At 33.1% G+C, this 14605-nt stretch overlaps 1 protein-coding gene across 1 annotated transcript; it reads right to left on the reverse strand.

Moving 5' to 3' along the window:
- Positions 1-1986: 1986 nt before the first annotated feature.
- Positions 1987-2925, reverse strand: LOC25497361 (putative pentatricopeptide repeat-containing protein At1g12700, mitochondrial). Its single transcript, XM_039827098.1, has 2 exons — positions 2196-2925; positions 1987-2000 (listed from the first exon to the last, which is right to left on the reverse strand). The coding sequence occupies exons 1-2, from the start codon at positions 2923-2925 to the stop codon at positions 1987-1989; spliced, it is 744 nt and encodes a 247-aa protein (XP_039683032.1).
- Positions 2926-14605: the final 11680 nt, after the last annotated feature.

Raw genomic sequence — 14605 nt, forward strand, 5'->3', positions numbered from 1 at the left:
CTTGGGAGACAGCTTAAAAATTTTCTTACTCTTTCATGGATTGTAAAATCCTTTTCAAGAGAGCGTAACTCATTCATAATGATAGTAAACCTTCCATACATTTCATCTATGGTTTCGGTTTCTTTCATTTCGAATAGTTCAAACTTTCGAACACCAATGTCAATTCTTGTTTCTTTTACGTGACTGGTGCCTTCATGATGTACCTTCAATGTGTCCCAAATTTCTTTGGCATTTTTGCATTCTTGTACTCTATCATATTCTTCCCTGCTCAATGCCATGGTTAGAAATAGTTTAGCTTTAAAATTTAATAACATGCGCTTACCTTCTTCTTCTGACCAGTCTTCCTTTTTCTTTTCATTTAGATCTTCATCATATGGAATGTAGTTTCCATTTTCAACTACCGTCCACATGTGATTGTCTTGTGATTGTAAAAATAATTCCATTTTTCCTTTCCAATAATAATAGTCCGTTCCTTCAAAAAGTGGTGGTCTGTTTGAAGAACCTCCTTCGGACATAAATTTAATTTTAGACATGTTTTCCTTTCTTGATTCTTCTACACCGTTGGGTGTTTGGGCTTTGAATTTTCTTTCTTCTACACCGTTGGGTGTTTAGGCTTTGAATCTTCTTCCTTCTACACCGTTGGGTGTTTAGGTTGTGTTGAGATTTATTTTTTGGATCTTTTCCTCCTGCACCGTTGGGTGCGTGGGTTTTTAGAGGCAGTGCTCTGATACCAATTGAAGTAAAATATTTTCACAAGAAAGGGGGGTTTGAATTGTGACCTGTTTAAAATTTGTCTAATAAAAATTTTCTTTTAAATTAACAATCACAATTAGTTTGTTAGTTAATAATGACAATAATGAGTGTAAAGTGTGTGATTTTGAACAATAAATCAAAAGTAAGTGGGGAGAGAGAAATGACACACAAAAGTTATCGTGGTTCGCCAAACGCCGGCTACTTCCACTCCCCACACAAGTGTGAGATTATCCACTAGGTAGTTGTGTTAAGTAACGTTAACCACAACTCCTCTTTTCCTTTTTCACAAATGAGTAACCTTTACTCTTACTAGATCCGACTGATCTTTCCTGCAACGAGTAAATCTACCTTTGCTTTTACAACCAAAGAGAACGAGTAACAATTACCCCTTGCTAGATCTTCCTGATCTTTTCTGCAACCGAGTAATTTTACCTTTGTCTTTTTACACACTTGTTACCTACAAGCTTTACAATCCAATAAGAAATAAAATCTTACTTGGATCAAAATACAATATTTGTAGCAAAAACTAAAAAGTGCTCAGAACAAAAGAGCAATTTTTAGAACACTAAGACAGACTAAAATTGAGAGAGCTTTTGCTTTGATGTATGCTTGGATTCTTTCTCAAAAATTCGGTGTCTTTCCTTCAGCTGATGGCTTGGTATTTATAGGCACAAAATTTCTCAAACCAATTGCTCCTTCTCTTCTCCCACGTGAGGAGCGTATGAGTCATGCAATCTCACATGTGTGGAGATAACTTGTTCTACAAGGTCATGGTCCCACATGTTGCAAATGAACCAACCAAAACACATATTGCTTTTCTTGTATATCCACGTGTATGCTCAAATTTTATCCATTCAATCCCTTTTGAAATCAAAGCCACTTATTTGATTTTGCTTTCTTTGTGTCCCACGTGTAAGCAATTTGATGAGGAAGGTACATATATGGAAACTTACAGCTAGCATCCATTTTGTTCCTTGTTCCTCTTATAGCCAAAAGAAAATATTTGTTTGTACTTGCTTTTACCATTTGATTGGAAGTGTAGTGGTATTGGAGACAATAAAAGAGACTAGAAGCATAAAATCACTTGCAGTATGTGTGCCAACGTGTTGCTCAATTTTTGAGCAAGTATATCCAATTTTGTCCATTGCATTTTTATCCATTAATTTCTTGCTTTGTCCATTGTATGAGATACTCAAATAATTTTAGGGAACTAGTTATATCAACCTTTTGAGCTTAAGTTCCTGCAGCTAAAAATACTCATACAAAGATGTTAAATACAATAATATCAGAATCCATTTATAAAATAAAATATAAATATATTTTTTCATCTTTAAAACTAAAATAAGGATTTATGAATATTATCTCAACAAATGCATCAATCAATATATTAAAGGTATACATATTTGGGTTGATCTTTTCTGATATCATTTTATGAAACAAACCAATTGAATCATTCAATTTACCAAGAATGCAAAAACCACTAATTAAAGCACTGTAAGTAACAACGTCGGGAGAAATCCCCTTAGAAACCATTTCAGAATATAAATCAAAAGCTTCATTAACAAGTTTATCTTTACACATACTATCAATAATCATAGTGTACATTACCACATCAGGTTGAACCAATTTCCCATCAACTCGTCTCAGCAATTGCAAAGCTGCTCTTGTTTGTCCAACTTTACATAATCCGTTGATCAAGGTCCCATAACTAACATGGTTAAAACGAAATCCAAGCGCTGCCAGCTTGTCATGAAAGTGCAATGCTTGATGAATCTGACCTTTAAGACACAGACCCTTGATGAGTGAAGTTAAAGTTATGGCATCTGGGTCATAACCCTTCTTGAAAATCTTGGCGAGTACGGAAAAAGAAAGAGGGTTTTGACCCAATTGAGAAAAACTATTAATCAAGATGCTCAAAGTGACTAAGTTTGAAACAAATCCGTTTAATTCCATTTGTTGATGAAGGGAAACAACAGTGGAGTAATGATTGATCTTAACAAGGGAACCTAAAATCTTACCAAATTGAAAGATGGATGGGGTAGGGTTCTGCTGATGGAGCAATCGATTGAATGAGGAAACGAGATCGTGTTTGTTGTCATCTTCAAGGATTGTTGTTGAGCTAGAAGAAGAAGAAGAAAAAGAAGAATAGGGTAATAAACGAATCAGAAACATGCCTCAAATTTGAAAATGACATAGTGATTTGCTTAGATAACAGTGTTGAGGTGAATTCTTTATTTGAAAGATAGATAGATAGATAGATAGATACGGTGTCGGTGGTTATTTCATTTCAGATCATAGAAAATGTGTGTTCTTCTCCTACTTGATTTTCCATTTTTATGACTCACTTGTTGAGTTTAGTTTACTTTTTTAATGGTTTAATTGATCATTTGGTCCCTTAATTTAATTCTTTTTTTTTCTTTTCAAAATGGTCCTATAACTTTAAAACGTCTCAATTTGGTCCCTTATTTCTACTTCTGTTAATCAAGTTAGTCCTTTTCGTTAGCTTTTTTGTTAAAACCGTTAAGTCTTGCCACATATCACTTAAGATTGATAATCAAGGGTTGGATCTAAAAAGCACACACTAGTCTACAATGAAATCTCAACATTTTATAATTTCTATTATCTCTCCCTCTCTCTAACTAGACCAGATCTCTTTTCTTCTCTCCCACTCCCTCTTCTTCCGTGGCCATCCATATCTGCAAAAACACAAGGAATTTGGTGGTGAAAAAGAAAAGGAACAAGAAGATACATATAGAGTGTGAGTGGAATTTTTTTTGAGTTTTGTTTTCTAATGTCTCTTACCTCCCTTGCAAAAATACAATTTTGGATTTTTTATTGTTGAGATTGATGAATATGGAAGAGATAAAAAAAGTCATTGGTGAACATTCAACATTCTAATGTTGAGGTTGTTGTTGTTGTTATTGTTATTTAAAATGAGATTGAGATTGGGGTGTTTGTGTTTTTGCAAAGGTTCTTATGGCTATTATATGCGGACCAACATCATTGTTGTTGATGAATTATTGTTGCTGTTATTGTTATTATCAGTGGCGTTGCCAAGACCCTGGAGCAGGGATTTAAACTTTTAAATTTTAATTAAAATTATGATAATATATATTAAAAAATATATTGTACTCAAAAGATTTCATACATAATTTACAATTGTTCTTATGCGGTTTCAATTTTTTGAAATCGTTGAATGATTAATTTTATTATTAATATTATCAAACACATCTTTTTCATTATAAGTCACAAAACAATTGTTTATTTTATTCATCTCATATTTGTTTACTCAACTTGATCTTCAGAAATAGTAGTATATAAGCTATTTTTTTTTTTTTGAGTTATTATGCTCTAAATATATTAATTGTGCATATGACTTGCATGATCATCACTTTATTTTGGTTTTCGACCCTCGGTGCATATGACTGTGTAGAAATTGATGGGTTAATAGGCTTTTATCCCCTATCATATAGGCAAAAATTGGTTTACCCCTTGCCACATCAGCGAAAATGCACAATCCGTGCCCCGAGGGTCAAAAACCAAAGAATCTTTAAATTATAAGGGGAATCTCCAAACTTATTTTCACAGGGGGTAAATCAAATTTCGCCTTTATGACAGAGGGTAAAAGCCTATTAACCCTAATTTTAATATAATTGATTTTGGTTAAAAATAATTCTAGCTAAAAATGATTTGTGTTTGAATACATTCTTATTCATATAAAAAAAAGTCGTGTGTAAAAATAAATTATAGAGTCAAAAGATATCGATCTTAGTTTTAAATAAAATCAATTATAAAGGCGTAATCAATTATTCTCGACAACATCCAATAATATAAAAATCAACTTTATACCTCCATAATCAATTCTATATCTCTATAATTGAAATCAAACATACTCTAAAAATAACACTCATCCAAAGAAAAAGAAAGTGTACATGAATTAATTTTAAATTAAAGAAAATGTTTAAAGGTAAAGGAAAGCAAGCACAAGAAGTGGACTTGAATGAACTTGTCAAAAAATGAAAATAAAAAGTGAATGAAGGGTCAGAACGTGGTTATAGGCTCGTAGCAATGCATATAGTGAGAATGAAAGGATGCAAATTCTTTTTTTCGTTACAAAAAAGGATGCAAATTCGGTGCTGGCATTTTTTGATTGAATGCAGGGTGCAACATTATATAATCAGGGGGTTCATAGTGCATTTTTTAAGGATTGTAGGTGTGAATTTTAATAGACCAGGGGGGTTCACTTGAACCCCCTCAAACATGTGTAGCTCCGCCTATGGTCATTACCAACGTCAATTTTGAAAAGGTTGCTGAAGAAATGTCGTTGTTGTTGATGGCTATATATGAGGACGAACATCATTGTGGAAACCAAATTGTTCCTTTAAAAAAAAAAAAACCAAATTGTTATTGTTGTTGAAATTTGATTCCCATTTTAGTTTGAAAAATTTGATTAACGATAAACTATAAGTTAGATTGTCTTATGTAAAAAAAAAAGCTTAATTGCACTTTTGGACCTCTATCTTTTCAAAAGTTGCGGTTATGGACCCTTAACTAATTTAAATACAAAACAGCCTCCTATGTTTTGATTCTTTGACAGTTTTGGACCCCCAGTTCATTGTTGATTCGGTCAACGCTGACGTGGCACCCTAAGTGAGGTGCCACGTGTCTTTTTTTTTTTTTTTTTTTGCCTTGGGGGTCCAAAACTGCTAAAGAATCAAAACATAGGGGGCTGTTTTGTATTTAAATTAGTTAAGGGTCGATAACCGCAACTTTTGAAAAGATAGGGGTCCAAAAGTGCAATTAAGCCAAAAAAAAATAATAGATTGTATTTACTTGAGTCCTAGAATATGGTGTTGGATGATGAATTTTATTGTTGTTTTAGTTTGAGTTTTAAGTATGAAGTTTTGTGTTGCTGGATTTTTTTTGTTTGTTATGGGAATGAAGTTGAAAGATGAAGAGGAAGAATATGAAGATTTTTTGTGATTTTTAATTTTAAGAAATTAAAGACAAATAATGAAATATAATATAAATTATCATATACTGTAAGTTCATTGTATATTTGTGAGTGCTTTTTAAATCCAACCCTTGATCATCAATCTTAAGTGACATGTGGCAAGAGTTGGCGGTTTTAACAAAAAAAGCTAACGGAGAGGACTAAGTTGATTAACGGAAGTAGAAATAAGGGACCAAATTGAGACGTTTTAAAGTTATAGGACCATATTGAAAAAAAGAATTAAGTTAAGGGATCAGATGATCAATTAAGCCCTTTTTAATCGTTTAAATTGACCTTGAAAGATGACTCTGTAAAATAAAAAAAAATGCATATTCTAACATTTGAATTTAAGATTCTTTGCTCTAAAAAAGTGATCTAGAGATTGAATTTTTTTGTATTTTTTTTTCCAGGCATCTTTGTGATGTTAAAACATGGCTTTAAATAATTAGATTTTTCCAACTCGAGACGGATTTATTATTAATTTTTATTTCCCATAATTATGAATTTCGTAAATAATTCATAATTAATTTTTATCTTGTTTAAAAACTTCAAAATTGCATGTTGAAGATTGTTATGACCTTCTAACCATGCCTACAAAATTAGAGAACGAAATTTGACCCGTAAGTATACGCTTACACGGAACAAAATTGCAATTTCGCACATTTTGGTTCAAAAATTAAAATAAATCGAAATGTCTTTGAAATGCTACGAAACTTTGCAGATCCTTTTGTATGTATTTCTATAGATGTCTCTGCAAACAATCAGCTCAAAATTCGATTTCTAGGTTGAGTTTTTGTTGATTTGTTTTTTGGGTTTTTTGCATTTTAAAAATTTAATAATTAATTCGTCCTTAGTTGAAAAATTATTCCTTTTTGTGTAAAATCATATTTTAATGTCCTAAACATGCCTGAAAAATATCATGAATAAATTCAACCTCTAAGTAACTTTTTTAGACTTCAACTATATTACATGGTCAAAAATACTAGGCTTAATTGCACTTTTGGACCCCTAACTTTCCAAAAGTTGCGGTTACAGACCCTTAACTAAAATAAATACAAAACAAACCCTTATGTTTCCATTTTGTGGCAGTTTTGAACCCCCAGTGGATTGTTGACCTGGTCGTTGCTGACGTGGCACTCACATCCCATTAGTGAGGTGCCACGTGTATTTTTTATTTATTTTTTTACTTTTTAAAATTCATCCTGTTATTTTTAAATTGGACAACATTAAAAAAATAAATAAAAAGGAAAATAGAAACAGCCGTGAAAAAGGAAACCAACTTGGTGCCACAGCCGTGAAAAAATAAAAAGGAAAATAGTGAGGTGCCACAACCGTGAAACCTCCTCCCTGGATTCTCATCAGTCCAAGAAGTCACCAATGGTGAATCAACACCACAATAACAAACCAACTTGGTTCTGTGATTCAATGTTGACCCACTAACCGATGAAGATGAATATTCAACCATTTTTTGTTTCCAGCAAAAACTGAGTGATTGGAGAAACAAGGACAGAACAAAAGAAACAAAACGATTTCGAAATCGAATTGAGAAGAAAGAAAGGACAACGATTTGAGAAGAAGGAGGATTTTGAGGAGGAAATCGAATGTGAAGGATGAACAAGGACGGCGATTGGAGAAGAAGGTGTTTTTAATCGATTTGCAGATTTGGGAAATTGGGGTTTTTTAAACCCTAATTTCTTTCCAACTAACAGCACGTGACTCTACTTTCTATTTTCCTTTTTATTTTTTTTTATTTTGTCCAATTTAAAAATAACAGGATGAATTTTAAAAAGTAAAAAAAATAAAAAAAATACACGTGGCACCTCACTAATGGGATGCTGCCACGTCAGCAACGACCAGGTCAACAATCCACTGGGGGTTCAAAACTGCCACAAAATGGAAACATAAGGGTTTGTTTTGTATTTATTTTAGTTAAGGGTCTGTAACCGCAACTTTTGGAAAGTTAGGGGTCCAAAAGTGCAATTAAGCCAAAATACTAATAAGAATTTCAAATTACAGGGTTAAAATATGTGTTTTTTATTTTACAGGTTCATTTTTCAGACTTCGCATATATTACAAGTTGAATTTTAATAATTAACATCCGCCCTGTGTTTTTTTTAAACGGTGAGTTTACTTCTCAAATAATAATACACCCTATCCAAGAGCGTTTAGATGAGATAGAATGAGTCTCTTTTATCTTAACTAAAGTCCTGATTTTGAATTCAGCCTTAGACATGCAACATCGTTAAAATTCTTAGAGAGAGTTTGCCGCCCATTTGGGTTCCACAATGCTCGAGTGAATAGTATCCGCAGTTGCACATGGATCAGCAATAGCAAGACCCCGCACGTAAGGATCACCGTGCGATCAACAAGTGCAGTTAGCCATCGGAGGGATAAACCTAGATCAATCGAGATAGTATAGACCCCACACGTAAGGATCACCGTGCGATCAACAGGTGCAGCTTGACACCCGACTAGGTTAGAACATCCCAACGACCTCATCACTTGTATAGTCTACTTAATATAACTAAATGTGACATGAATGTTATTTAATATCCAACAAATTAAATAAGGGGGGATTCAAAGAGTCCTAACCGCTGTTTCCTTTTTGCAACCAAGAACAAGTAACTTGCTCTGTTGCAAACAGATAAAAATTGCAATCTCTAACCCTTATCTCTTTTATTTTATATCATCAACTTAAAATAAGCAACACAAATTGTTTGGACGAAACGATAATCCTTGTGGATACGATACTCTACTTATCACTTTATTATTTGCTAAACAATATGGTACACTTTCCTAATCCGACCATCAGTAACATGCTTACATTTACCACGTTGATATGTCTTACTCCTAAGCCACCCTTATTTAGAGGTTTACATACCAAGCTCCTTTTTATCAAACGAATCTTCATTCCTCTCTTCAACCCACCTCAAAGAAATTCTCTTTGGATGCGGGATAACTTCTTCCTAACATTCATCGGCATTTTCAAATAGTATAAATAAAGGAGGACAATCCGGCCACCTAAACCAACATATTTGTTACTCCAAGAAATCAACTAGCAACTCAAACTATCCAACAAATGCTCCCAAGTTGAAAGATTCATCGAATTTTCCCCCATCGATAATCCCAAATGAATAAATGGAATTTTTCCATCACTACAATTCAAAAAGTTACAAGCTCTTTCCATAAAAAAAAAAAATGAATTCTTTTTCTATTAAAATTTTTTTATTTTTTTAAGGATTCTATAAAAAAATGTGGGCTTCTTGAATTGAATTGGTAAACTGACTTGGGAAAGTCCTCCTTTCTTTTAGAAGCTGAATACCAAATCGTTTTACTCATTCAACGAACTCACTTCTCTCTTCCTAATTCCAAGTCAGTTAGTTGCAGCAAAATCATCAACAAAAATGTCTACCTGAGACCTACTGAGTTGCATATCTAACATTAGTTGCACTAATAGATGACGAAACGGAGCAGAATCAGTCTTGCCTATTATTTGCAATGCTACGGGGCTCTAATTAACCATTGATTAATTATACCTAACCCTAGCCTATTATTTGGAGCACGGTGACGAAACAATTGAGAGACTCAAATTTGGATAAAATTAGTTATAATAAATTCGAAAGAAACTCAAACAATCTTAGGAATCCCATATGTAATAAAATAAATTATTTAAATAAAATTATAATCTCGAACTAGCATGTATACTCATGATGCAATAATCCATAACCACTAATAGATGATTCTATGTAACAAAATCTAGTAAATTACTGCCATGAGTTATATATGTATATGGCTTATCACATAAAACCTATCTCACTAAATTCATCCCTTAATGACTGTAATGTAATATTCACATACTGCTCATACTTAAACCAATATGTTATTAAAAGAAGGCATAAAATCAGTGATAGGTTCAAGATTCTTTCTCAATGATGACCTTGGTAATACTAGTGAGGCTACCAAATTAGGATGCACTTTAACACAATCATCCAAATAGATCTCTCTTAGTTGTGTGCAATTTTCTACCACATGCTTCACTCCTTTTTTTGTAACACTATCGCAGTTTAACAGCAACAGGCGCATAAGTCCATGACAACTCTTTGAAATCACACTGAGTGCTTCATCGTCAACTCTTGTATGTGACAAGTTCAACACCTCGAGTTGGGGAACATCAAACTTCATTAATCCATTTAGGTTCAGTTTCAAACCTAAACAGTAGGCTAAGTTCAAATGTCTAATGTTAAGACATTTCATCAAAACATAAACAATACCTTCTTCACATACGTCATCACAATGGTTCAAATCAAGCGACTGCAAATTAGGGAAACAATCGGCGATGAGGCACAGGTCACATTTATCGAGAGATTCAAAGCGGGAACATGTGAGTGAGGTTAAAGTTGTAATGTTTTGGGAGAAGGCTCGCAACCCTTTTGTGGGAAAGGTTAGTTGGAATTCGAGAATGAGTGATTTGAGGTTCAATGGAAAATGAGAGATTTGGTTGAGAAGCAAATCCATGTCACTGCTGTAGCACGAGGTGTCAAGGCAGGTTAGGTTGGTGAACCTTTGGAAAAGGCGAGGAAGGAAAAAAGGTGTTTCATCATATATAGTGAGTGTGAATCGGAGACTGTTGGTGATAGAGAGGAACTGTTTCGAGACTCGAGAGAGAGACTTGAAGGTCTGACTGTTCTCCTTGTCGTCTTCGTCGTTTTTTATGAGGAATGTGAAGACAGTTCGCCAACAGTCGTCAGGTAAATAAAAATTTGCAGCCATTGTTTTGGTTTTTGTGAAGAACTGAGAGTTTTCTTTTTCAAGTGAATGGTATGATTTGTGAAGGACGAGTAAGGTTAAAGGTTAAGGATGATATGAAAGTTGAAGGTATAAGTTCTCATTATATACTACTATGTTTTTAAGCTTTCTCGGATTTTTTCACTGAAATTTAGATTTTGCTGTTATTCTTGTAACAAAAATAACATTTTGTTATTGTCGACATAAAGTAACAAAACATTTTGTGATTTTTTTAATATATATATTTTTTTCATTACTCCCTCGGTTGATCTTCGAATAATCTTTTTAACCGTGTGATGCTGAATGTTGTGTTTTTTATTCACCGTCGTTTTGATCTTTTAAGGTACAATTTGTGTATCTAAGGCTGTGTTTGGAATAGCGGTGGGGGGAGAAAAAAAGCCCGTCTAGCTTAAAGCTGAGATTTTCAGCTTCACATAATTCACGGTGACACTACATTGGGAAGCGAGGATTCTGCTGCAAACGCCAAGCCAAACATGCTATAAATTAAACTAACTAATCATATGTATTTGAAAACTTCAAGTTTGTTATTTTTTTAACAAAGTTTGTTGCCTATAATAATGGATCCATCTTACATATTTGGAAAATTCAAGTTTGTTTTTTTAAACAAATTTTTGTTACCTATATCAATGGATTCATGAAGAGTATAAATTTTATAAATAAGAATGTAACATTGTTAAAAAATTTAAGTGCAAATTAGAAGAACAATTATGATGAAGAGAAAATTGTTAATTTGTTACGAGAGAGATAAAGTGTGAAAAAAAAAAAAGTTTGTTGGAGAGAGAATATATCAATTGTTTCTTACAGAAGAAAGATATGAAATATAATTTATTGTAAATAGATAGTATGTTCCAAAAAAAAAAAGGAATTTACTAACGATTAAAATGAGAGTATAATAGTAAAAACAAAAACCAAAAATCCACTTCCTTAATTTCATGCTACTTTTCTAAAACGACAATTAAATAAAACCGAGGGAATAATAGTTAAGAATTTAATTTTTATACCCCAATAGTGTAAACACTAAGAGAATTCCTCAAATTAGTAATAGATTCAAAATTGCATTAAGGCAATCAAGGTGAATGCGGATTGGGTTCAAACGCCAAGTGATGTCAGTAATGTGGTGGAGTATTTTAGAAGGCAAGTCACGTCAACGATTTGGGACAACCCAAGGTTGGATCGGGGTAAACTTTAGTTTGATTATCTTTAATATTTTGACATTTTGTGGTGATGTTTTGTTTTCATGAGTGTACTTTGTCCCTTCTCCTAATTTGGGTATCAAAATATTATTGACATTCTTGAGAGTTAGTGTTAAATGTAGCATGAATATTTTAAACATTGCTTTAGCCTTAAACAATGGGAATATTGAGGCAAATATATATATATAAAACATTTTAGAGACGGAATTTCAGTTTGTCTCTGTTGAGACGGAATATTAATTAATAGAGACGGAAATTTTAACCTTTATAATAAAATTTTAGAGACGGATTTTTTTATATTGGAGACGATATTTTCCGTCTCCACAGAGACGGATTCTTCTTAACTTTCTAAAATGATTGTGCGACGGATTCTATATGTTAGAGACGGATTTTTCCGTCTCTAATCAGAGACGGAAAATGAAAAATTGTCTCTAAAGGGTTTAGAGACGAGAAAAACAACGACAGACCATGTTCCGTCTCTAATTCCGTCTCTGACACGTATAGAGACAGATTTTTTTCATTTTAGAGACGGATTTTGCCCGTCTCTATTCCCAATTTTTCTAGTTGTGAGGTGGTGATTGAGGAGAGTGTTTGAATCAAGAGTTTGGGTTCCAATGCTTTTTAACTTTGCTTTTTGAAGCAATTTCGGTATCTATTGAAAAACGAAGTCCAAATAATGCTTGGTAAATTCCATGCTTTAGTGGATTGATGACGAATGTGATGAATTTGGACATGTTCAAAGGTTTTCGGTATAGACTGAATAATATGGTTCTTTCACACCTTTAATTTGCCGATGATACTCTTTACAGTGGGGAAACAACGTTAGAGAACTTTTTGACTTTGAGACATTGTTAAGGGATTTTGAGATGACATCTAATTTGAAGGTGAATTTTGACAATATTTGTTTTGTGGGAGTGAATGTGCCTAGGGAGTTTATGGAAATGTCATGTAACTTTTTGAATTTTAGATAAGTTAGCCTTCAATTTAAATATTGGGGCCACCGGTTGGGGGAAATCCAATAAGCTTATCAACTTGGGAACCTTTATTGGTTTCTTTGAGAAGAAAGCTTATTTCGTAGGAAAATAAATATGTTAGTCTTGGGGGTTCGATTGTTCTTCTTAATCCGGTCTTAAATGTTGTTTGGGTTTTTTCTTTATCCTTTTTAAAAATGTCGGTGAAAGTGTGAAGGAAGATTACTAGAATCCAAAGAGAATTTCTTTGAGAAGGGAAAGGAATGGTAGTTGGGTAAAATAGAGGACAGTGTGTCAACTGCGAGCGGAGGAAGGGTTGGGAGTGAAGGATGTTAGGGTGGTAAGTTTGAGTCTAACGTCCCCCTAGATTAAAATTACTGCACTAAATTCGACTTGATGTTTATCATCACCATATTGAAATGGATTTGTAAATGTCTACCCAATAATTTGTGACATAAGGTGTAATATTCTTCAAAGGGCTGGGGGACTCATATTTAGGAACAGATGAAGTAATTTAGTAATTAACCAATAACTACTCCTAACCAACTAATAATAACATCTGACTAAACTACTAATATTTAACTAACCCCAACTATCTTAACAATTAGCAATTGTCGATTCATTGTCAAATCTCAGATTTTCCTAGTCATATCACAACTTTCAAAACGATGACATGCTGGTTCAATGTCATCAAAACAAAATGTTATCAATAGAGTCAAACACAACTCTCACAAATTGATTCATTATATGTTCAAATGTTCATGAAAAACAACATGTCTAAAGACAAATATTTCTATAGAATGAATATCATGGAGATTGTAACCTACTAACCTTTATAGCCTGAAATTATATCCCAAGAAAACAATTTTTTTGGCTCTAGTTTGAAATTTAATTCTATGAGACTATAGAGAAGAAGCATATCACATACAACCAAACACTTTGAAAGTAGAGATATCAGGTGTGGTAAAGTATTTGATAAGGTGACTGATGATGAAGTAAAGGTGTGGGAATTCCGTTGATAAGGAAAACACGTGTAAAATAGCATATGACCAAAAAGATGAAGGAAGTTTGGATTGAAATAAATGGGCTCTTCCAACATTCAAAATATGTCGGTATTTTCTTTCTACTCTACCATTTTGCTGGGGAGTTTCTACACAAGACCTTTGATGAATAATATATACCATGAGATTCATAAAATGAAGGAATGATAAATTCAAACCCATGTCTGATCTGACATACTTAGGGGTAACATGAAACTGATTTTGGATCATTTTGATAAAGGATTGAACATGATGGGAAACTTCAGCTTTGGATTTAAGTAAGATGATCCATAGAAACCTACTATGATCATCGATAATGGTTAAAAAAATATTAATGGCCATAAATGGATGTAACAAATAATTGACCCAAATGTCAAAATGTAAAAGCTCAAAATTTGAAAAAGCATGTGAAATACTAGATTGAAAAGGTAAATGTTTCCACTTAGCAAAATGACATATATCTCACAAAGAAGAATTATTATATGATGACATCTGGTGAGATAAATGTCCTAGTCTAAAATGCCAACAAAAGAAAAAGTCACAAAACCTTTGCAAGAAACAAAAAACGATGCAGAAATGCAATTGAAAAAGCGAAGAATCAATGAACAAGACGAAGATTCAACGAGATCTTCATCTGAGAAGCACAACGGAAAACGGTTAGGATCGCAACAAACTTTCCCTTAATGGAAAATCTAATACTATATTATGACGAGTAAAAATAGTGTATTATTTTCATAATAGAGTCAATTGTTACACAGTTATTTATAGCTAGCTGATGTTGTACCATAACCATAAAATAAAATAGCATCAGCATATAAGAACTAAAGCTAAGCTAGACTTAGATTACTT

This window comes from Medicago truncatula, chromosome 6, assembly GCF_003473485.1.
Source record: "Medicago truncatula cultivar Jemalong A17 chromosome 6, MtrunA17r5.0-ANR, whole genome shotgun sequence".
Lineage (NCBI taxonomy): Eukaryota > Viridiplantae > Streptophyta > Magnoliopsida > Fabales > Fabaceae > Medicago > Medicago truncatula.